Raw genomic sequence first — 25444 nt, 5'->3', positions numbered from 1 at the left:
TGTGATAAGAAAATAAGAGTTCTTGTGACAGCACTAATTTTCTGTCCCCTTGTCATCTGCACATAGCAAAAATAGATTATTTCATATCAAATTTGGGAAAACTTGCCTCTTTGAAAATGGGAACTCTGGAAGTACAAAAATAAAAACTGAAAACAAACAAAAAATGGATCATAAAATTTTGAAACCCAATGACAAATTATTTGGGTAAGGTTAAAGTACAGTATGTGAACAGTGGGAATAATTGTTTTTTCTTCAGAAATGTAAAGATACTTTTCTGCTTTAAGTATACATCAGATCATAGCATAATTATATCTGGAGGTTCTTTTTCACATTTACCTCAACTCTGACCCTTAAATAAACACTATGACATACTGACTGAATTTCCCACTCCCGGACATTCCAGATTGACAATGAAAGGTAATCTTCACTACCTTATCCTCTGGGTTTAAGATTATAGATCAAAAGGAAAACATTTGTATTGCATTCTCTACACATACTTGTGAAATCTGGATTCTAGATTACCTTCCTGAGGACTGAATTCAGCTACCTGTTTGCTCTCAATGTGCAGCACCTCCAATCCATGACTAATGCTTTTCTTACATACTCCATTTCAGTTCTGCTCTTTCCCCAGTACTTGCTATTTTCTTTTGGCAGTAGTCAGTAGAATTTCTTTTATATTTGTGTCAGCAAGAAACCATGAGCACAAGATGAAACAGATAAATAAAGACACTTCATGATAGATTTTTTCTATTTTATGTATGAAGTTATCCAATGAATTACAAGGAATCAGGTTTGCAGTACCTTGGTAATGAGTTGCAAGCTAGTATTTCCAGTATTGCAATTATATTTCAGCCCCCCAAAACACTATCATTATTATGTTTGCCTATAATTGAACAAGCAGTCACAAATGCTTTCAAAAAAAGTTAACTTTTCTTGTTCCTGAGGAAAAGAGAGAGAAATTTGTTTCAGAAAACTGAATGAATAAGGTATCTTCTAAATAATGAATACAAGGAACAAAGTTCTGGGAGAAGGTTATCTGTTGATTGAAGAAATGTTTATACCATCCTCCAAGGCAGTTTGTACTTCCTGAAATATGGCACTGAGTGACAAATATCAACTTTGTAGGCCAGTATTTCATTTTCTATGTTCATTCATTTTTTATATAACATAATTTCAGGAAAGACGCTGAAAAAAGAAAATCCAGACTCAAAACAGTTGGCTTAAAATTTAGGCTGAGCTCTTTTTATGATGTCAAAATATATTCTTTTTTTTTTAATACAAGGAGTTTATACCTTTATAATGCAGAAACCACAAAAAAGGTTTCAGGGTTAACACCAATTCCTAATATTTACAGTAACAGTTTTCTAATAGGCAACAGTGTGTATAACTACAAATATTGTTAATTAACATGAATATCAAATTGGAGAATTTTTAGATGATGAGTGACCATTATTTGCTGAGCATGCACATGATCCACTCTGTCCAAATAAGATTTTCTTTAACTGCGTTGTGTCTGCTATTTTGACATGCAACAGTGGACTTAACAATAAATAGTTTAATACTTCTACATTCAACCCCGCTATCTAATGAAGATAACAGAGACATATAATGTGTGAAATACTTGTCATAGTTTGAAGTCACAGAATCACAGAATTACAGAATTATCAAGGTTGGAAAAGACCTAGAAGATCATTTAGTCCAACCATTACCAATACTTCCAGGCTAAATCATATTCCTCAGCACCACATCCAAGCATTTCATGAACACTCCCATGGTTGGTGACTCCACCACCTCCCTGGGCAGTGCATTCCAATGCCTGACTACTCTTTCCGAAAAGTAATACTTCCTAATGTCCAGCCTAAATCTCCCCTGGCACAGCTTAAAACCATTCCCTCTAGTCCTATCACTGATTACGCGAGAGAAGAGGCCAACCCCCAGCTCACTACAACTCCCCTTCAGGAAGTTATAGAGAGCTATAAGGTCTCCCCTGAGCCTCCTCTTCTCCAGGCTGAACAATCCCAGCTCCCTCAGCCGCTCCTCGTAAGGCCTGTGCTCCAGATCCCTCACCAGCTTCGTAGCCCTCCTCTGAACATGTTCCAGGGCTGCAATGTCTTCCTTGCAGTGAGGGGCCCAAAACTGAACACAGTACTTGAGGTGCGGCCGCACCAATGCCGAGTACAGGGGGACAATTACCTCCCTGTTCCTGCTAGTAACACTGTTTTTGATGCAAGCCACTCCGCCCCAAACCTATAGTTCTGCCTAGGGTTGTTGTGGCCAAAGTGCAGAAGTCTTGTTATATTTAATTGCTTTACACTGGCATTTAACTGTATAGTTTTCATATGTAATGTTTTGAACCTTAACAAATAGAATGGGAATTGAGATACATATTTCAGTATCCTGAACATTTGATAGATTCCAGTCAATAAAAAAGGTGGTAGAACACAGCTTTATTTATTTGAGTGAGGATTTAGCAAAGTGTACTGGTTAGCATTAAAGACAAAAAAATAAGCTGATAAATTTCTAGAAGCATTGGAATGTTTATAACAGTGATGTTTGCATATAGTTGCATTAATAATGGAAAACACTGAGAGAATTCTGCAGTGCTCTAACAGACCTAAGTCAGTTGCATCCTTTAAATTTCAATTATATCAGAACAAAGCATTATTTCTCCCTAACAATCTAGTATGAAAAACAGAACAATATATTATTTTTTTTCTATAGTGGAAGCCAAACAGCTACTAGACAGGGGTAAGAGTTGAGTTTACACAGACTAGAAATTAAAAATCAAATTGCATTGCCTGACATGAAGTGACTTTCATGAAACTATTCCTACAGATATCACGGTATGAACAGCATCACATCCTTAAGTCATGAATGCGCATGGAAAATTGTCTGATTTAAGCTCCTTGATCAGCATGCAGATGCTTTAAAAACAAACTCAAAGCCCAGTGAGGTGAGACACTTTTTTTTTTTTAATGCTCACTGTGCATTACTCAGCTCCATTTCTTTTGCAGCACAGTCTCCAAAACAACCATCAGACATAACTAAAATTGTAATTATTTTTTTTTTAATCTTATTTTTTATGTTTCCAAAACTGAACTCATCACGTTTTAACATTTTTCTTCTGTAAAACCACTTTTGGATTAAAAGTTAGTATTAAAAACATTTAGTCTGTAGTGAATTGACTTAGACAAAATTATAAAGCCCCAAAAATCAGGATTTATAATAATAGAAGTGCTGACAAAAGCCTAACAAAATGAGCACCAGTGGCCTTACTGTAATGGTAAAATAACAAACAGAAGAGGAAAGTTAAGCCTTCTTCAGAGAAACTTTCACAGTCTGTCTGTTTGTTCTGGTTTATTGAACTATTCAATGTGATATTATTCAGTGAAAGCAGAGTTTATAGGAATGAATTTTTCTCTATAGTTCTGCGAACCACGAAAAAAGTTGACATGTGAGACTGAAGGGCCTAAGGGATTGGTCATTGCACAACATAGCTGAAATGTCTGCAGTTCTTTTGTCTACTCTTCTCCTCTCCTGCCCCCAGCTACAGAAATGGATGAGAAATTAAAATGTGTACTTATATTTACGAGATCTACTAGAATATCTAGCAGAATTACTGTGACTACTTTATCATGTCACAATGTAGAAACATGCATCTCTATTTACCTCTGCATAAACATTCATAATTCATTCTAACACACTTATAAAAAAGAGGTGATCTTGAAATCCTCGTTGCAATGAGTACAACATATCTGCATGAAGCATAAAAGTATTGCAGGCTCCTGCAATACCCCATTCTGAGGAACGTTTACAGGACTGGCAACTGGATTTAATTTACAGAATTCTGCAAGTTACAGTGGCCTAAAAAAGCACTGGGTCTTTAACCAAAGCAAGACTCACGCTTCAAAACCTGTTCAGTGTGCCTCAGATGCAGCTCAGTGGTACATGTTAGCGTATTAGTATACATGGTAAGCTTGAACACTGTGTGAAGGCATAACTTCTATTTTTCATGAGGTTTTCTTTGCTCAAAGAAGGAAGGTCATGATTTCATGCACATTAATTATTAGGAATACTTAAGGTGAATATTTTTGGTATTTTTTTCTGCTTTTCTGTGTCAGCTAGTTAAGTCAACAAACCTAAATCAGAGAAGTACTGTTATTGCTGACTGGTTATTTCAGTATTTGCATTTGGAAAAGAATTAACTGCAGACAGTCAAGCATGAGCCTATTTACCTGAAAATGCCAGGTTCCAGTTCACAGATGCCTTGTAGAGCATAGTGTAGTATCAAGCAGGACTTCCCTCATATTTTGTTGAAGATTCTTTTATTTTAGATTTCAGCATGACATCAGTGCCTATATTGAGTGCTAAGACATGCTGCCTCAAATGACTGGACTGGTATATTCATAAAACCACAAAATCAAATAGTCCTTAGAGTTGGAAGGGACCTTTAAAGGTCAGCTAGTCCTACTCTCCTGCAATAAACAGGTCTTTTTAAACAACAACTTGATTTGCCTAATACAATTTGCCTAATAAAACAAATAACAGACAGAAATTGATTTAATCTACTTGTTATCTATGAAAGCTAGCTTCCAAAAGGAAGCAGAATAGCCATACTCATCCATTAAACTGGCACAGCCAGGCTGATAGTTTTGTTCATGGGCAGAGTAAAATGATCTGGACTTGTGCAACTTTACCTGAACAAGTCCGTGATGTTGTGCTGATGATAACTTTGAAGCTTTCATTCATTTTAGACATTACTACTTTGTAATCTTCAAAAATAAACAGTAAACACCATTAATAAAAATAGCAGCCTTTCTGGCCTACTAAACAGAGCCCATACACATTAATAGTGTTATATTGGCAACAGTGCACTCCACATGCTCATGAAGGTTACAGGGCACATTTCTGTGTAAACAGTCAAGACAGTGAACTTCAAATATTTGGAAGAAATGTTTATTTAACAACTGAATACATGCTAAAAGAAATAATTTACAGCAGCAGTATAATTACATTTTTTTTCTCTCCAGTTTTCTAGTTCCCATCTGAATTGAATTGATAGATACTGAAGCAGAATTATTTACTATGCAGTGAGGAATGTGCTTAAAGAACACATATATTTTGGCACTGATATAGCAAATAAACCACCTTATCAGCTGTGTGGTAAAATCTTGCAATTTGTTATTATGCTGAACACACTGAAATGGAGTACCTCTAGATAACAGTACTTTACACTGTACCTCCTTATCTAGTCAAAAATATTTACACCTCTTTTGGCTAATGTGTAGGTAGCAAAAACTGAACTATTAAACACAATACCATTGATATTCACTAAATAATACATAAAAAGGATCAGTAAATGCACATTCACATGCATTTAATTTATTTATTTTTAATTATTATTATTTTTACATTGTGACTTTATTGGATCATGAAGATTTAGTTCCACTCTGCAAAGATTCACGTTTTCTCAGTTTGATGTTATAAGTAAATGTAATCATACAGTTTTTAGGAGTCATTGAACAAATTCCCATCTTCAGTGATCATGCAAGGTGTAGATGAATCAGATCTGATGTATTTTTGTTCGTTTCCAACATATATCTAGAAAAAAACCCTCAAGTTTTATGGTTATAAATGAAATAGTTTATTTGTCTCCTGCATAAACACGTCTTACTTTTTCTTAAGTCTGTAGGTTTAGTGGGTTTTACCGATAATTACAGATGATTTTTACTAATGATTTACAGAAACACTGATATTACCTTTATTTTCAATCCTTATGAAGCATTAAAAAGTACTGACAGAAATGGGGGTATGAGCTTTAATGACACTGCAGGGCATATTTCTATCCATGAATTTATTAAGGCCTATGATATTTGGAAAAAAAGTTCATTTCACATCAGTATTAAATGTTGTTTTCATATGACCGTAATACATACAGGAAAATCAACCATTTCTACTGCTGGTTTAATTATCTGCCCTCTTATTTATATGAGTGAATACAAAGACATAAACAAGACAACTACTCATGCCAGTCAGGAGCGGACTGAAGTTAGTATGACATCTGACAAGATATATTATCCAATTAGATTGCCAGGTTATGGTAAAAACATCAGAACTTCTGTAATTTTGTTCCCATTAATGATATTTTGTTTTTGTTTATGTTTTTGGGTTTTTTTTACAGAAAAACATAACTAAGAACCCAGACTTAAATAAATCTACTTTTTTCTTAAGGAGTGGTGGAAGACGTTGGTGTGGATTTGATATTTTTTGACAATAAGTTGCTATAAAAATGAGCAAAGTTCAGGAAAAAAAAAAAAAAAGAAAAAAAAAGTTTGATCACAAAATAATTATGATGTAAGAAAGTCATTTATGTTCTGTTGAAATCACCCTGTATTTTTCCACTGAATTCTCTTGAGGTTAATTTTAAAACTGTTTCCTTTTGTATATGATCAGCATTCTAAAGACTCAATGGTACATAATAGCCCCGCACAAAAGGCTTAAGAGTGTTCTGTGATTACAAATAAATACTTCAACTGACAACAATGCTCACAAATTAATTGCAGGCTGAGCTGAAAATTAATTCTTCTATACAGGAAAGAATGTAGTTGAACCTATGTTTTAATCTATCACTATTCAGCACATCACGAAAACGAGGGAATTTGACACCCTACTATTGTTCACAGGAGTGAAAATTAGTGATCACTGGAGTCAAAGTAATTGTAGGAGAGTTAAAGTTGCTTCAAAACTAAATTCCCAAACACTTTCTGTGGCCTCACAGTATTGTCTTGCTCAATTCAATGATTTTTTAAAACATTTTTTATCCCCTGAATAATTAAATTGTAAAAATATTTCATCACCTGCAAGATTCAAAGGAGACTGAAGTGATCAGAACTTTACTTAAAACCAGACTGTTATGAAAGCAAGAAGCTAAGGTTTCACTAATGATGAGGATACTTTAATTAGAAAAAGGCAAGGGGACTGTGAGAGCTGCTTTCACAGCAGTTGTGTTATTCTGTTTATAATAAGTCTAGTAGTGTTGTGATTGATAAATTAAATAATCTGGAGTGAATAGCAAAGCAGATCAGCCATCAATACAGACACACTTTTATATAAAAGCTACTTTAGCAAACTAAGGACTTTGTTCTAGTAACTTTCCCCACAATTACATTATTTAAATTATGCCATTTACTGACTCTATCATGATAAAATATGGGAGGTTAGAGGAAGATGACCTCACAAGAACTGGACACCATAGAACTGGAGACCAAAGGCACATTTGTGCTGAGGTGAATAAATCCACTATTTGTATCCCTAAACTGACACTTATGGTGCAAGTGCATTGTCTGTTTTACTCAGTTGCTCTCCTGTATACAGAATAAGACAGAAGTGCAGGACCAAATTATCTGTTAGTATAAAACAGTCTTCAGCTGAACTGCACCAATTTACTACAGCAGCAGACATCACTCACAGATAAAATAATCCTTTAGATTTTAAGACAGAGAGCTGGTTGTGAGGTTATGGCCTAGAGTATTTGGATGCATTTGGTCTAGTTCTTTGCTTTTGGTGATCTGGCCCACAGAAAGAATGAAACACTGGGAATCAGTAGTGTGGACACATTTTCTACCACTGAATTGGGAACCATACACTTTAAACTGAATGCGAAGTTTGTTCAAGGATATATGACAGTCTATTAGCCACATCGTTTAAATATTAGCATTCACAAATATTTACTAACCAAGAAAGCAAGTGTGTAATTAGTAAAGGGTATTTCAATGCTATTTACCTTTTCTTTTTTTTTTCTTTTTTTAATTATTAATGAAAAAAAAATATACAACTGAAAATCAATGCTCTCTTCACTGATTCAGTCTACAGCAAGGTATTATACAAGACTTCCATGCTACACGGTGACTTTCATGTTAAAATAGCTTAGTTTTTAAATTGCTTTGAAGTTACATGTCATAAAGATTACTAGGATAGTGGGGAGGAGATTAACTGCATTGTGACCAGTTCCCCTGGAAAGTTTTCCAAACAAAAGAGTAAAGTAGCTCATAATTGGAAGTTGTCTTTTTTTTTCTGTTTTTTTTTTTTTTTTTTTTTTTTTTTCCCTCTAAACCAATAATTAGGAAGTACAATATTTCTAAGACAAAGAGGCTAATCTATTTTAGAAAAGAGCTAATGTTGGCTGCATATTTTTCACGGTATATTTAAATTACAGTTTTAATAAAATACATCTTTAGATCAAAGCTGAAAGAAGTCATCAGTAGTAGGCCAGTGTACTCCATATTTTTTTGTTCTTCCAGATGATGAATGGCTTATGTTTTTCAGATTTCCACAATCTCATTCAGCATTATTTTTCCTCTTCTAGTACTCATAAACAGGAGAACTGGTAGACAAAATAAGAACAAATCCTTGTGTCCAATCACGTGTTTAGACATTCATCAGCTTAATGAGTTCATGCAGTTTTATACATAGTCAAGGAATGGTGGTGCTGATGATGAAAAGTGGGTTTTGTTTTTCTTTAAGATGACAGCATGAAATACAGCATTTCATTTATATCTCAGGCAACAGAGACAGCATAACGTGCCTGCTGAACTCTTGTAGAACTTTTGAGCAGTAAGCTATGTCCAGGTGAGTGTTCATCCTTGAAACTCTGGTCCATCTGGTCTTAGAATGAGAGCAGAGACAAAGGACTTACAAGGAAAGTTAGAAACACGTTTTATTTAAACCTGGTGGAAATTGAGCTTTCAACTCTTGTAAACATCCACTTAATGCCATGAAAAAGTTCATGTATATTGCATTTTTTTTTTTTTTCCAGTTATCTGTCTTTACAAGTTTCTACATAGATGAGGTTCCTAGAGGTAATGTAGCTCAGACACTCCGTGGTGCCCTCTCAAATTCATGGGTCCTCCTGTTCCTACCTTTTTTATTCTCCTGTAGGTGCTTCCACTTATTTGTGTTCACCTGGGCATTGGCAGGCCTTTGCCGGCGCTGCTTGCGGTCTCTTTTCCAAACCTGCTCACAGAACTCATCCATTGTGTTGAGATTAGGGTGATTGATTAACTGCATGAAGTCTCTATACCAGATCTTTTGACTGGGAGTCATACTATTGGTAGCATCCTTGGTCTTGGAGGGATCACCATCTTCTTCCTTATGGAGCAGCTCTTCCAAATGGTCAGTATCAATAACTTCCAGGGTCACTTTGAGCAAAGTTTGCATGAAGCCATGCTCCACAGCATGACAAAAATAAATACCAGAGTCTCTCCGTTGAAGACTTCGTAGCAATAAGCCCTGTTCTGTCCGGATCATTCGATCATCCACTTTTATCTGTATCAGAAAAATATGGCAATTTCAACAGTTATCTTTCATATATCTCCAAAGTTATCCTCTAATCATACTAGTTTCTAAGTATTGTTCCTCTTGGCTTCTAAAACTTTGCTAAAAAAGATCCGAAACCACAAGAATAGAAACCTCCTTTTTAGTCTATAGTTATAGAAGGATCCAATATGCACTGAAGAAAAAGTATAGAGTGTGAAGAATTCACAAATTTGTCCCAGTTACTACTCAATAAATTTCAATAGCATTTCTGTTAGATGGGATTGTTAGTTAGATAAGAGAAAATGCAAACCCTTAATCAGCAGATACAGCATGGGTTCATTTGACTTAATTATAGAGGCCACATTTACCATTATATTTTACTTAAGCACAAATATATATGTAGGAGAGGTCACCTCTCATTCTATTGTTCCTCACGATAGAAGCATTATTAACAGAAAGGGAATCTGGATAAGTGGAGAAGGAAGAGTAAGGATTAAATCTCAAACATTGAATTTTCAACAGTCAGCTTTGAAAATATTGTATATTTCTGAATGAACTAGCATCTAGGAATATAACTTCCTTTTATGAATCCATGTGGAGTTGTGAATACAAAAGGCATAAAACCCATTAGCTCTCCATGAAGAGTAAATTCAAGATGATTTTCTATTCAAGCATATAAAGCAGTAAACAAAAGTACATAAATCTTTTTATTTAACTAAGTAGTAAGTACACACTTTAAAAAAGAGTGTAGTCTGTTTATATTTCCAAAAACTGTAAAAACACACAAGCTTTTGTCTTCTAGCTTGATTTCTCTTCATACAAGAATAGATTATTCTCTTAAGACGTGTGTGACCTAGCTTGACACTAAGATGACTTGAGAACTTGGGTGAGTAATAACGTAAGAATGCTGGTGACAAGAGAAGGAGGAAAATAAAGTATCAGCTTTGTGTAACGCAAACAGAGAAAGTCCATATTTTTGCCTCAATGAATATTGCTCGTGATGAAAAAAGCATACAAGTTTTCATACCCTTGGGTTGGCTACGTTTCCCAATTCTTCTTTCTGACTGTTTTACCTATAGCTCAGTTTTAGAGCACGTAGTGCACATGGAATGCTCCTGTTAAACTACCTTTCACAAAGTCAAACAGAATAACTAATAATTAAAGTTTTTGTTTGTTTGTTTGCTTGTTTGTTTGTTTTTTTTTTCTACCAGAATCAGTTTTCAGGTGTTCACAATTTTTAAACTCAATATGACATGTTAGCATGTATAATCTGTGAAGGGAAACACGAGAAAATCTGAAATATTTGAATGCAAAACAGTGTGTTTTTTCAGGGAATATGACCCTGATAGTGTACGAACATTTTCTGTTTTAAGCCTGTAAACCTCCTTGAAGACTTTAAAAGCTTCCAGACTTAAAATTGAAATACTATTCTGTGAAGGACTGAGATTTAAGTATGTCTTCGTGTAAAAGACTAGTTACATATCTTAATTTTTTCCACTATACCTCAATTTTGTGGTCATCATTTTGCTTCTGGAATTGCCAGTAAACTATGGCACGTTGAGATTTTGGACTACACTCAAGGAAAGTGCTGCTATTCTCTACTCCATAAATAATCTTTTCCTCCAGGGTCTGACCACTTGGGTTATCTGTAAAGCAAAAATAAATAAATAAATACATTAGAATGACCAAGAAAGAGAAAAGATGTCTTAATTATCAAATAAATTTTTCTGTTTACAAATTGAGCTCCCTTAAGGTTTTCACATTTAAAACAAAACAAAACAAAAACAAAAAAAAAACTAAAAGAGAAACTTTCTCACATCAGCATGGAAAATCTCCATCATTATCTTTATCTGAGTAACAATCCCTGCTAGTTGTTTTTTTTGTTTGCTTGTTTTCCTGTGCGTATTTTAAACCCTAACAGCTGCTAAAATCTGAATATATGAAGTTAATTTTGTTATGAAATTTTGTTCAAACTTTGTTATCATTCATCAAGGAAGATATGATGGACATGATATGATTTTTTAATAGCCAAGTGTAAGCAGTGAGAAACTCTGGGTGTAGTTTCAGAATGCCTGTAATGATGTCTCCTGGGCTCTATGATTGTAATACTTTAGAGAAAAGTAATAAAACATTAGACTATTTAAAAGTACTATAATGTGTTTAGATTATATGGCACTACAGATTGCTGAAGTTGTTAATGACCAGGAATAATGTTTTTGAGGAAACAATTTTCAATTAATCATTTCCTCTCACACTGATTTAATTTATGGAAATGTAATGAGGTTAATAAACCAGACGTTATGGGAGGGGAAAAAGAGAGTTAAACAAATTACTTCCTTTTGTAACAATGTTTCAAGATATTCATCAACTTGCTGGAAATATCACATAGCTATAGGACTTATATGACATTTGATTCTTCTCCAATACCGCAGAGACTGTAAGGCATCATATTTCAGCTCTCCAACTAACTCTTTAAAATGCTGTTATGAACTTAAATGGCAACAGTACAATTATCCTACAGAGTAAGTGGGGAGTAAGAGGTTGGTAAACTATTTTACACTGTGTTGATCTTGTTTTCTCTGTCTTTCTCTGTCATTATTTGAATTTCTCATTTTTGATCTGCAGTACTGGAAATCTTCAAGCAACTTCCTTTGATGCAATTTAACAGGAAAATGATGTCTAATTAAAATCCTCTCAAAGAAGTCCATTATCAAGGTGTGTTTGCCTTCACTGTGCCTTTATCATACTAGTCATGTTTAGCAAACGTGGGCTGTAAGGTAAAAATAAAATCTTGCTCCTGATTTATGTTGACACACTAATTACATGTCTTTCCATTACCACTTCCAGCACAGATAGAGGATAGAAGGAGGGATGGAGGACAGAAAACTAACCATTTCTCAGTAAGGAAACAACAAATGGCCAGTAAACACTATACAAATGGGCAATTGAAGCAGGTTTTTTTTGTTTGTTTGTTGTTTTTTTTTTTTTAAACATTTCACAGAAACCTCACCCCTTTTAAGAATGTCAGTGCAGCCTCAAACCAGGAAGATGGAAAGAAATGGAAAATGAAGTAGAAAGTAAAGCAGCAAGGAAAGGGCATGACAGCTGTAAGGGAATGGAGCTGAACATATAGTGGAAAGATCTGAGATGATGCATGCGCAAATTTGTGCCAGAAAAATAGAGGAAGTAGAAAAATAATAAGAGATTAACTGATGTAACTAGAAGTGATAAGATTGCAAATGGAAATGACTAAGAACACATAGGAAATGACTAAGAACACATTCAAGAGCATGATCTAGGTGTCCTGTCCCTTTTGTTTCAAGTTAGGTCATCTGATTTAGGAACAGAATACAGATGAGTAAGAAGGAAGCCAAGGGGCCTCATACAGACAACAAGAAGCAGATTGTTGTCTAAACCAGGCTCCACAAGACAGCACATGCAAAGCTGAAGCACAATGGACAGCCAATAGGAAATTTACTTAGCATAGGATCCTTTCTTTGGCAAGGATATATATATAGATCTCTACAATAACCTTAGTATCTAAGAAGCTAGTCATAGCTTTTGTGAAAGTTAGATTGAAGGTGAGTGCTCTAACCATTCAAAAATTCTTTGTGGATCTTCCAGCCGTGGAAGTTGGCAGTAGGTCCCTTTAAATTTGTTTGCAGCTCTAGAAAATGGGTGACAGTTGTGCAATAAGGCAGGAAGGATTTAAGATATCCTTCAAATTCCGATTCTGTGATTTAAGGAGGCAGAAAGTAGGTCCAGAAATGATTATGGAGTTCAGGTAACACTGAACATGTGGAGTGTAAGAAAGTAAAATAGAAAGAGAGGGCATAATCACAGGATCAGAGAAAAGCTTTAGGAATGAGGGAGAAGCTAAAGAGAGTAGGAAGTAAAATGAAAGTCTGGGAAGTTTGGAAGTGCAGCTGGAAGAATTAGAAGGCAACAGAAGTCACGAGGTTGGTTATAAAATTAAATCTAAGATCCTGTCTGAGAGCTATAATTCTCCAAATGAACCCAACAGCAATATCAGTTTACTACCCTGATAAATACATATATTCTGACATAACCGGAGAAGTATGAAAGGCTAAATACCTATATCAAGATTTCTTTACAGATAAATGCACCTGATGCACTTGCACAAAAGAACAATTGACAGAGCAAACTAAATACAGAAATTAAAGGCATTATGGATTCAGACTGATGCCTAGGTAAATTGCTGCAGTGTATTTGTAAGTAAGAAACACTAAGAGATTTTTCTTTTTTCTTATTTCTATATGTTTACATGGGTAAACAACTGATAGTTACTGGAGAAGAATGTGTAGAGAAGCTGGAGTTTATTCTTGACTATAGGAAATCCAATTCTGCATGAGCTGTCCAGTAAAATACTAGTCATAACCACAAAAACAGTTAGCATAAGTTGGCAAAGTGAGTTTTTGGAGCATGTAGGTCTCTGTATAATGCATGGTGCACATTTCCAGAGGAAAATGTCAAATAAATCTAGGCAAAAAAATGAAGATATGAAACAATAATATAAGGAGATTTTAATTCCAGAATAATCTAAAGCATTCAATGCGTTAAGTATTTTGACAGTACATTCTTAAACTTTTGAACCTGGAACCATAGTTCCTCGGGTGTTGTTTTTTGTTTGTTTGGTTTTTGTGCTTACTTTTTACTGTTTTGTTGTGGGTTTTGTTTTGTTTTTTGTTTTTTTTTTTTTCCCAATCAATCCATCTTCATCTCACAAATAATTACATTATTCAAGTGATATCTCGTACTTCACTGCTTTGCCTATTTAAACAAATCTCCTTGTGGTCAGCTGTAGTACAGAATATCTTTTTTCCTAACCTGTCTTTGGACAGACGATATCAGACAAATACGTTTACTAAGTGAAGATATAAAAAAGCAAAATGCTTTGAAATTTTATTTTATTTCATTTTATTTTTTGCCTAATGGTTATTAACAGACCTAAGGTTATATAACACGCAACTAGCAAGAGGAAGAGAACATTAAAGAAAATAACTCCGGACTTTTCATAGTCTACCTCATTGTGAGTAGTTTTTATGATGTAGACAGGAAAAGGGTGAAGGTATTGCTAATCACCATCAATAGTGATATTGTCTCAACAACACTGTGAATGAATAACTAGATTTCATGCAACTGAAAAATTGTGAACTTTCTACTGGTCTGCACTGACAGAGTCAAATTAAATTGGTTGTGCATTCATGAATTTTCAAATCGCATATTGATCATATTCCATTCATGTACTATTCCAAGCTCTTCTCTATGAGCAGCTTGGTCTGAGTTTTATGAAGTAAAAAGAAAAGCCACATTAAGTTTAGCTACACTTAGCAAATGAAAAAGAAATATAAAGAAAAAAATTAATGAAACATGTTGGTAGTGTATTATAGCCAACACAAAAGTAAAAATACAGGCTATGAATCACTGTTACTATTAAAAGGACTTGAAGAGCATCAGGATTCTGAGATCTCTCTAGGTTCAGCCACCTCTGCTTTACTTGTCCCAGAAATCTCTCAGTGGATTGGCTGTTACTACATACAGAAACATGAGTTATCATTTTTTCCAGCAGGGGGAAGTGTTGCCCAAGTATTCTCTACACATAAAGCAAAATGGACGTTTTTCATTTTCTGAGTCAACAACTTTTGAAGATTTGGGCAACTTTGGAAACCAAGCAAAATTTGTCAGAAATATATTAAAGAAGGGGAGATACAGGCTATGTATCATGTGAAAATCAAATGATCAACAAAAGCAGAAGATGACAAAGAAAACTCATACTGAATGCACAAAGGGCAGGCCTATTGCAATGAGCATCTTGATAGTAAGTGTTGTTTGTCTGACACCTAAAACAAATGTCATTCCATATTTAGTAAAAGTGGTTAGTTTCTGTGCTTGGTTTTCGTCACATTCAAACAATATGAAGTAACATTCTCATAGTTCTTGATGTTCTAAAGGCAGTGTGTTTTTATTCTGACATAATACACCCAGTCTGAGATGTGAAACAGAGAAAATAAAATGCTTAAATTGGTTAACTGAGGAAAAACAAAAATAATATTCATTATTTTCTGCTTCAGGCTGTAAATAAGATAACAATGTATCTTTCTATATTCAGTTGTACTAAAAGTTCATGAAAATTTCACCAACAAATCAGTCATGCACTACTACTACTCTCCTCATGCTAAGTTTGTAAGCCACACCCATAACTCACCATGATGCTGCAGGTCTGAGCAGTGAGTGAGGGGATCTCCATTTCGGATGTCTTGTCGCCTAGTACGTCTGCAAATATTGAATTTGAAAACCGTTACTGACCTTCCCAAAAGCCAGAATTCTTTTTTTTTTTTTTTTTTTTTTTTTTTTCCTAAACAACAAGTGGAATATATGTGCAGTAACATAAATCACAAATGCACCTAAACAGTACTATGAAGGAAATCATATTCCTACTATATTCTATGCATTATCATATTTTGCAACATCATTCTTTATACTTACATTTAGTGTCTTCAGCAGCTGGTAAATACATGCCTTTTGTACGTAGTCTATGAAGCTTATTTTAACTTTGTTAATGATATTTATCTGAGAAAAATTTGTGATGACTTACAGATACAGGGACTGCTAAGTTATCAAAACATAAACAGTACAGCTCAGCATGCTCTAAAAACATGAAGAATCTGTCAGCTTTTCTGCAAACACAGAATACTTCAAGTATTATGGCATTATTTAGAATGTCAAATTGTTGTATTTTCTACAGAATTTATACTAAATTAAGTAGAATACCTCAGCCACCACACACCTCACCTAAACACTGCTGATACATCCTTTTCAGTATGCGTTACAAATGGCATTGTGTTTAACATAAACTAAATAAAACACTTTCACATGAAGAATTAAAAATGATGTTTAAGTGTTTCTCTCATTTGATTTCCACTTGCTCTTTCTGCAAATAAACTCACCTGAGCTGAAAATTTTGTACTTCACAGGAAAGGCTTTTAAATACACTTTAATTTTGCATTAGTTGCACTCTCTGTCTGCTCTTATTTTTATTTAAATAGCTGTTACACAAAATTCAACCGAGCCACAGAAAAGAGTTCTTGAAAAGAAGAGAACAAGGCAAACAAAGATGTGTTTCAAGTACGATCTATTTAGTCTGGGAATCAGAGAAAGCCTAAGGGCTTGCAAAATTAGAGGAGAACAAAGAGGATTAAGCTGCCGAACAATGCTGTGATTTCGGATTATGGCATCCAGCAACGGATATGCAAAAGTCAAGTAGCCTTGTAAAAAGCACTGTTGGTCACTCCCTTGTGACAACAGCCCACATTTTTAAAAAGCCATTGTTGTGCAGCACAGAGACCATCTCTCTTCTGTTCCCTTCCCAGGCTTTAGGAGCTCAGCATCATTAAGTACTGAGGGCTTCCACAGCGGCAACATCAACTGCACAGCTGACTCCTCCTGACTGACAGATATTAAATCATTTCTTTCTCTTCCACTGAAAACTACTGAAATGCTAAAGCTGAAATTATTTATAAAAAAGGTGGCAAAGGTTTTTTGAGTAAAAACTACGAAGAATGTTTCTAGTGAATCAGGGCATCCTAGCACACTTTAATAAGAAGGAAACTTGTTCATTGACATATGATTCAAAAAATGCTCTGATGTTAATTTCTGATATTGTCTTTTTCTGAGTCATTACTCAAGAATAAAAATACCCCCAAGACATAAGGAACTGTGCAAGTTATTTTTTACTCCATCCTTAATTTGGAAAGGCAGCACAGTCACAGCACAATATTTGTAGGAAACAAACAAACAAGCAAAAAACCAAAAAAAAAACCTCTGGAAAGACTCATATCACTGTCAATGGAATTTGGATGTGATGTTTAGTTAGAATTAAGGAAAGTGTCACATATACCACCACTGTATCAACATGATTTATGGAATATGAACCAGAACACACCTCTGCATGAGGCAGAGTTAAGTGGTCACACCACAGGAGCTGTGAATTGCCATTTAGACATCTTAAATATATGAAGAAAAGTAAAGTAAAATCATGGCTCATAAAAGCTCCCTTTTTAAAAAAAAAGGAAAGAAAAATAAAGCACCGTTGGCAAAACATTTGTGCAAATCCCTCAGGACTCAGTTTTCCCAATATTCCAGGAGCCTGAAATTAGAAATCTATTATTTGGAAAATGCTGACATTTAAGCTAATTCCTGCAATGCCACAGAAACATTCTAAGATGGATTGAGGCACTGGGTACAAAAAGTACCTGGTAAGCAGCAGATCCTCTCCCCAAGCAGCACAGAAAATTGCAGGTGACATTGGCTCCTCTTGATGGCAGTGTCAGCACCCCAGCCTCCCAGAACTTACTTATCTTTTGCAGTGACTTCAGGAATTTCTGCACCACAAGGTATTCCTATTGCTGGTTTAGGCAGGAACCCTGCCCCTTAATCCCAGTATGAAGAGGTCCCTGTCCCCATTCCTTTGATGGCAAACGAGCTCAGACTGATTATTAAGGTAAGTTGGAGAAAGGGATAAGGAAAGATCAACAGCTCTCTTTTCTTTCATATTTTATTTTTAATGATATGATCTGCGAGTTTTGAGAAAGCCTAAGAAGAAGGATAGGTGATAGGGCATGTATAGCATGGGGTTCAGGGATAGAACTAGCTGGGAGGTAAGAGAAAAGAGATTCCTTGCTAAGATCTCTCTCAACTGAAAGGCAGTACTGAATCACACTGAATTCTGTCCTTTTGGATCCTTTTGGATCAATTTGATCTCTAAGACTCCCCTTGAAAGTCTTGTCTCTCTCCTTCCTTTCCTACTACTTCTCCCACCACAAATTAGAAATTAGCCTCTGCAGCTGAGAAAACTTGACTGCTCTGCTTTGGCCGTAAGATTGGTTTCTCCTTTTTAATTCTAAAGAATATCAGAAAAAACTCAGATTAACCCATCCCTGTTGAAAACAAACAAACAAAACAAAACAAACAAAAAACCCACAAAAAAACAAAACAAAAAAAATAAAACAACAACAACAACAACAACAAAACAACCCACCCTGACATTCATCTCAAATGCAGCTTTTTCTTTTGTCATCAGCAGTTGTTTAGGATGCATTGTAATGCAGACCTTGAAACTTTAAGCCCCTCCATCTGAAAAGCCTAAAACAAATGCTATTTCCCACTTCTACCAACACAGCCTAAAACAACCAATCCAGATCTGGAATTTGGAGTCTTGAAATTCCCAACCAAGTATTCATTAACGTTAATTTTAAGATATAGGGCCCTTTTGCATATAAATCTTTGTGCTTTTTGTTTCTTCATAAATACAAGTTATTTGGCATATTTGCTTCAATGTTAATACATTTTCATCTGTTTTAGCCAAACTATCATGAGAATCTTGATGTTACAGAATGGCTGTTCTTATTTGAAAGCATTTATCACTTCAGTTGTTCCTAATTTCTTCAATATCTAACAGCATCTCAGTAACTAACTTGTATGTTTTAAGAAAAATACTTTTATAGACAAATGAAAGAAAAGAGAATATGATTTTAAATTTTCAAATCTAGCAGTAAGACTTGCAAATTCTTACTAAAAAGGTATTTTTAATTGCTTTTTCTGCTTTCTCTTAACCTCTCCATTGCAAAACCTTCAGTGCCCATGCAGAGCGATAGTAAAATAGCAGTTGTCCTGAGAGCACTAGTGCACTCATCAATACAATGAATTACACTTTTGAATAATAATGATGCTATGTATCACTAAGTAATAACTTTCCATTAATGTTCAGATATTTTATAAATATTTTCTTTGGCTTAAAATGTATGAAAACAAAGGATTATTTAGTTGGTCAAGTAGTTATTCACTTTCAATATCAACTCCCCTCCCCTCATGTTAAATAAAAAGAAATTTTACTTCTTCCTACTTATTACCAAATAAAAATTATGAATCAATTTCACAAACTATTATTTTCTGGTTTTGTTTTGTTTTGTTTTTAATCTGCCCCAAGAAGTAGCAGTGTTCCCTTTAAATCCACCAAGGCTTCATATTAATTGTAGCTCCCACAATTATGGTTTGGTTTTTTTTTTGGAAAAGAATGGGCTCCAGTTAACCATCCCATGAAAAATCTCCAGTTCTCTGGTCACATTTAGTTCAGCAGTTAAAACAAATAGTAAACCATGTAGACATCTGAAACTGTCCCTACCTCTTAGCAGTGGGAAAGTAACGTGAGCAAGATGAACCATCCCATGCACAGTACGGGTCTCTTGCAAGACAACACTCGGCACATGCTTTTCCATAGACATCACAGCGGTGTAAAGGAAGCTGTGAAACTCCCGTGGCTGAGCCAATGTAGAGTTGTTGCTGTTACAAAAGTGAAAAAGAAAAATAAAATTGTTTTGTTTATTTGTTTGTTGTTGATGTTTTTGCTGGGAAAGCCTAAAGTATTAAAAATTAATATGTTAAGACCACTAGAAATGCAATAGGAAATCACTGTCTTTTGGGTAAAAAAATCCAACAAGAACAACTTGATTTTGGTGTGAAGTTCTCAGTTGTTTCTCAGAGAAAATAAAAGTGAAAAGAAAAATTCTCTTCATTTTTTTTTCCTTTGTATTCAGATTCCCATGTTGGCACAATGCTACAATCATTGACATAGAACAGTGGAGAATACAATTGTGACTTTAAATAAAAAAGAAAACAATTTTAACTTCAGTTTCTTATATATGACTTGAATTTGCTTGTGTAGTTCTAAAGTAAATGATTTCAATCAGATATGGAGATATTTAAGCCTGGAATAGTTGCCGTACTTGCATGTCTTATAATTCTGAAGTTTCATATCCCTTTCTGCAGATCATATGGTCTACTTGAAAGATATATTTAATGAAGGAAGAAGGCATGCTTTATTTTGGATAAGAAACAGAGTTGACTGGGAGATGGAGTTGAAAACCAGAGAAGAACCGTGAAGAAAAAAGGTGATGTGAACAAAATTAAGTACAGCATTGTATGGCATCATAATAGAATAACTTGTCAGTTTCCTCTCTGATCTTAAATTCAGGAGGTCCATTAAGGAAGTCGGTCCCAAGAGAGACAAGAGGAAACTTGAACTACTGATCCTATGTGAAATTCCAAAGAGAGATATTTCAGCTTAGGGCTAATTTGCAAAGAAAACAAGTATGAGTGTAGTAAGCAAAGAGAATTCACTCTGAAGTACTAAACGAGAGGAAAATGAAAAAAATAGATTTATTAAAATTAAATGACATAATCTTTCTTTCTTGAAAATATTGACATTTTGCTTTAAAAAGCTGAAAATTTGTTATCCAGTACCTACAGTGATGCAAACTAATACTTTTTAAAGTTTCACTCTGAGCAATCACACTGAGAAATTTTTCATTTTTCAATCTTAGAAAACATAAGGTTGGTGTGAAAAATAGGCTTTCAGGAAATTTTATCAAAGTTCTTCTTCTCTTGCACTGTGATGCCCCAAAGGTATCACTTCCAAAGAATCCTGGAATGGAAGGTGGTTGAAGTTAACTATCTGCTGAAAAGGATGTGCACTGGATAACTGAAGAAAGAAAACATGAAAGTGCTCCAAAAAGGTGTTTAATTTCTTTGAAAGACATCAGCTTGGCAGTTTTTACAGATGTATTAGTTATAACAGACACATCCCTTGTCTTCACACAACCTTCAACAGTTTCTCAAGGAAAATACAAGGAAGGTATCCAAAAGAAAATGTACGCTCTGGTAAATAGAAAATGAAGACCTATCTAATCAGCTGCTTCCATCTATTACAGTGTCTTAGCTGGGCTGTAAAACCACATTCTTCTGAACAACAGTCTCTGACTACACAGAGTTCCTCACAAAGCCTTCAGTGTATGTAACAGTCCCCGACTAGAATTGTATCGTTGATAAGTAGATGACAGGCAATGGACATGATGGGCTGATTCTGACTAACTTAAGCTACTTAATGAAGTTCCCAGCTTAGGGGTACATTCTGTAGTAAAAAGAGCAGCAATTCAAACCTCAGGTGACCTAAATATTTCTCAAGGGATGCTTTTTCTCTTTACTGATTATAGAGGCAGCATAGGTCAAATTAAAGCTTCACTTAAGCATCTTAAATGTCCAGATGGTATTGATCTGAGTCCTATGTAATTGGGGCATTAATATATACATGTGCATGTCTGTGTGTAGCAACATGTTGCAGCCAGTATAAAAATGAACCAATGAACCTGGAGAATGTATATGGGAAAATAAAGAAGTGTGGTATAATATTTTCCTACATATCTCTGTAACTAATTTCATTTTGTCAAATCACCTCCCCAGTTTCTAATAAATATCTTTAGAATTAGAGGACTAAAAATGCATAAGGAAATTTAAAAAAAAAAAAAAAAAAAAAGAGGGAGAGAGAGAGAGAAAGAGAGAGAGAGAGAAAGCAGCCAAAATAGGGTTACTTAAAGAATCTGTTTCATGTAGGTAAGTTCATAAAGTTCAGCCACTGAACTATAGCCTATGTTTCAGGTGCTGCACAGCCTGCAGGCATCTGCCCTGTTTGCTCCTCTTCTGATCACAGTTTTAGATTCCAGCTGGTGATCATTATTCTGGATATAATAATATATAAATTCAGGCAGTATGAAATTTGGAAAGTAGCAATACAATGATTTGTATCAGTGTTCTGACCTTACTCTGCCATTCATAGACAAACTGCCTTTTAGGCAAAAACCTCCCGAGAGGTTTTTAATTTAATAAATCAGTTGATTATCAGATTAAACTAGAGGGGAAAAAACAAACAAACAAAAAGACTAAAAAGAAAGTAGCCCTCTAAAAATCCTTGAAGAAATATCAGAGCTCCAGAAAACTTGAGGAGATTAATATTTTAAGCAACCCAGTGGTATCTCTACCCCACTGCGCTGCCCAAAATGCAATTCTTCCCTAGTGTTACTAGGAAGATGGAGCTGAGAATTTTCCATCTGCAGTTAACAAATCAGAAGTTAGTAAGAGATGAAAAATTTGAATATTTAAAATGAAAAACTGAAGCAGAATTTTAAAAGAAACTCTAGGGAACAGGGGGCTCAAATTCCACTGAATTTCATTTCATGTCTTGAAATATAACTATCTGATGCAGTGTTTGTGAAACTCGTGAAGAGTTTGTGAAATTGTTTAAGTGATGGTAACATTTTGCACTGGCCCTTTCCACATATTCCCTAAAGCTGCGTTTTTTGTGTGTATTTTTCTGAATGTAAGGAAATAACTCTGGATCCCTCCATGACAGACCAAGTGCAGCCAGGGGCTTTCTGGAGGCCTGGCTCTCACAGAACTTTGAATGGAAGAGGCTGAAGAGTATTACAGGATGTTGTCTTCTCAAAGTTTTCTCTACTAGTAACTGCATAAGTCATTCAAGTAATAATGCTACATGAAGCTTGTACTCAGGAGGAATATGTAGCTTCAGTGAGAAAATGTAAATTAATTCTAGTTAGTTAAGGACAACAGACCTAGGAATGAATATATCAACTGATATTTCCTAGCTGAAAGTCACTGTTTCTCAAGGATCAAAATTTATACTTATATACAGAGGCATGGAAGCCTTAGAGCTTTGTATTATTTAAACCTTCAGCTAAATACTCCTGAAGAACTTGAAGGATTTGGTTATTACGAAGAAGGTTTGCTTGTAATATCACATTTTGACATGATAGCAAAAGAGGTAGCTTTGAACATCTACTGTAGTAACATATTCAAAAATAAGAAAAAACTTCATGATATTTTTGAAAGTATTCAGTAGGACATTCTAGTTCTGCTGTTTACATTTTATGATTCTGCTTTCTGCAGTACTTGGGATTATTGTGCTGTTTATAGGAAAAACACTTTGCTAATCGAAACAAAATGAGTAAAGTGTTTGAATAGTAAAACTACAGTATTTTGAAATCAAAAATATAAAATGGAAACATGTGGCCAAATGCTTATTTGGTACATGGAGACAGTGCCAAAAGCTTTTCATGCAGTCATTTTTAGCCTGTGGTTGGTTGACTTTTAATGAGCTTAACTTTGCCTGTTTAACCTGTGTCTTATACGCTTTTTATAGATTTAGACAATTTTAGTAGTGTACATTTGTTTTCAAAAGACTTGGGGAAAATCGTAATCTCTCCTGAATAACTAAGGATGCTTTGAAGAAGCAATTGTACTAAAACACGTCCTATTATTACACATGACTGCCTGCTTGAAGAGGTTGCACTTATATGAATAATCCAAAGCAGAGCATTTGGTAGGTAGTGAACATAAGTATGTATATATACAACAGACAGGTTTGTTTTCAGATATCTCAGTTTTTGGGTTTTTTTTGTTTTTTGTTTGTTTTTTTTTTTTTTCTCTCCTGCCATTTTTTGCTGTTCTGGTTGATAAACAGTGTCAGAAAAGTGGCCCCAAAGATGTTTTTTGTCAAATGTATGAATGTATTCAGACAACTTTCCTATATGCAGGATGTTCTGAGTCAAATAGGCAGCATTTCAAACAGAATACTGGGCTCTGTTCAGCAATGCAGAAAGAAAGGTAAATGACTTAACTAAGTCTTATTTAGAATGCATACAAATATTAAAGCATCCAATTGAGCATGTATTGCCAAATCTCTTTTATACGGACAATGACATTAATGTAAAATTAATGAGTGCAAACAAATTGCTGTAGTGGACTTTTACAGAATACTTCATTTGTTTACTTGTTTGTTTTGACTGGAAGAAATATACATCAAGCTTAAGTAGACTAGAGTGACCTAGTCTACAATAAGCAGCATCTTAAGGGCTTCCTGAAGCAGAAGCAGCATGGTTATCCTCAGTACTGCATGCTACACTCTCTAATCCATGATTCTAATCCCTTTTTTTCAGGCATTGACATATCTGCAAAACTGTATGCTATGGTTAGTTCCATAGAGAACTGTTTTCTGTTGTAAAGTATCCTCTTTTGCTTCTTTTACATAGCTAATTAGCCTCTGGGGAGGACAGAAGCCATTCAACTCATGACTTTGCCATGCTGTATTGTATAGGCCTTTGCATTATGTTTCTGCTTGTTTGTAGATTGAATCTATTTACAGACTGAAACGTCTTCATTTACTTAGTATCTCCTCACAGGGAAGCCATTCTGCACGTTATTCATCCTACTGTTTATGCTGTGCTTACACATATTCCTGAACCTCTTTTCTAGTGGCACCAGAAGTGGTTCTGGTCATTATTGTGATACTTTCTTCCAGTACTACTTCCATACCTATCCAGAGCCAGGGTCCTGTCACATGAACTGAACCTGCGTTGAAGGCATTGGAGTTTGTAGAATTTGCTATTAATAGTACAGAGAGTAGATATTACTCCTATTAAAGCAAGGTGCAATGCTTAGCCACTCTTTTAGAAAATTATCAGTTGTAAGAAAAATCAGTAGTGTGGATTTTTTTTATTTTTATTTTATTTTTTTTTTTTTGAGAGCCTGCAGACAGAAGGTTGGTTTGTTTAGTTTATACCTTACCAGTAGGTAACACATGCTAGGTTTTTCCTATTGGATTTACGTGTTACATTCTTCTGAGAAAATATTGCTGTTTATGTAAAGGGAAGGGGTGCTGCTACTGTAACTAATGTGTATCTCTACTGACTGCCAAGTTACTGTCTAAAAGACAGAGACCAATAAATATTTAAAAGTGATTTAAAGTTTGTGGATACAGTACCTGTTTTGTGGAAATCTTCATTGCTGAAATAACAGTGGGTTCCTAAGAGAAAAAAGAAAAGATTTAAAGTATAAAATTAGTTATTTAAATACACAAATTCTGCCAGAACACTATTTGCCTAACTTAGAAAAGCTGTAATTAGTAGTAGTGCTTCTTGTTGTCTTTTGCAGGGGTATATTTTTCACTTATAAGTGATATAGAATATACATATCCACATACATCTTTGTTAAGGTGACTGTAGAACTATCATTTCATATGATTCTTACATTCTCCAAACTCTTAAAGTGATTACTTCTCATTTTGAAATTCTGCTCTTAAAATTGCAGCTTATTTAAAGAATGTCTCAGAAAATATGAAGATAATAATGTATGTGTTAAAACACGTAGATTGTAACACTGAAATATACATTGTCCTTTAACCATATAAAGTGGAAAAAATACT

The 25444-nt window shown here is 34.8% G+C and overlaps 1 protein-coding gene across 4 annotated transcripts in view; it reads right to left on the bottom strand.

Annotated features, from left to right (window-relative positions):
* Positions 1–8058: 8058 nt before the first annotated feature.
* Positions 8059–25444, bottom strand: part of SEMA3A (semaphorin 3A) — a 316274-nt gene continuing 298888 nt past the window's right edge. For all 4 annotated transcript variants that reach the window (XM_015876098.3, XM_085552395.1, XM_015876186.3 and 1 more), the window contains 5 exons: positions 25004–25045; positions 19517–19674; positions 15542–15609; positions 10819–10961; positions 8059–9324 (listed from right to left, as the gene is read on the bottom strand). In XM_015876098.3, the coding sequence (XP_015731584.1) occupies positions 8869–9324; positions 10819–10961; positions 15542–15609; positions 19517–19674; positions 25004–25045 (867 nt within the window). In that variant the 3' untranslated portion in view covers positions 8059–8868. The remainder of the gene's footprint in view (positions 9325–10818; positions 10962–15541; positions 15610–19516; positions 19675–25003; positions 25046–25444) is intronic.

The sequence above is a fragment of the Coturnix japonica genome, chromosome 1 (genome assembly GCF_054131305.1).
Source record: "Coturnix japonica strain WE chromosome 1, WE-NBRP24, whole genome shotgun sequence".
Classification (NCBI taxonomy): domain Eukaryota; kingdom Metazoa; phylum Chordata; class Aves; order Galliformes; family Phasianidae; genus Coturnix; species Coturnix japonica.
Note: the sequence above shows the minus strand (reverse complement) of the source record. Positions and strands in the feature narration are given on the sequence as shown.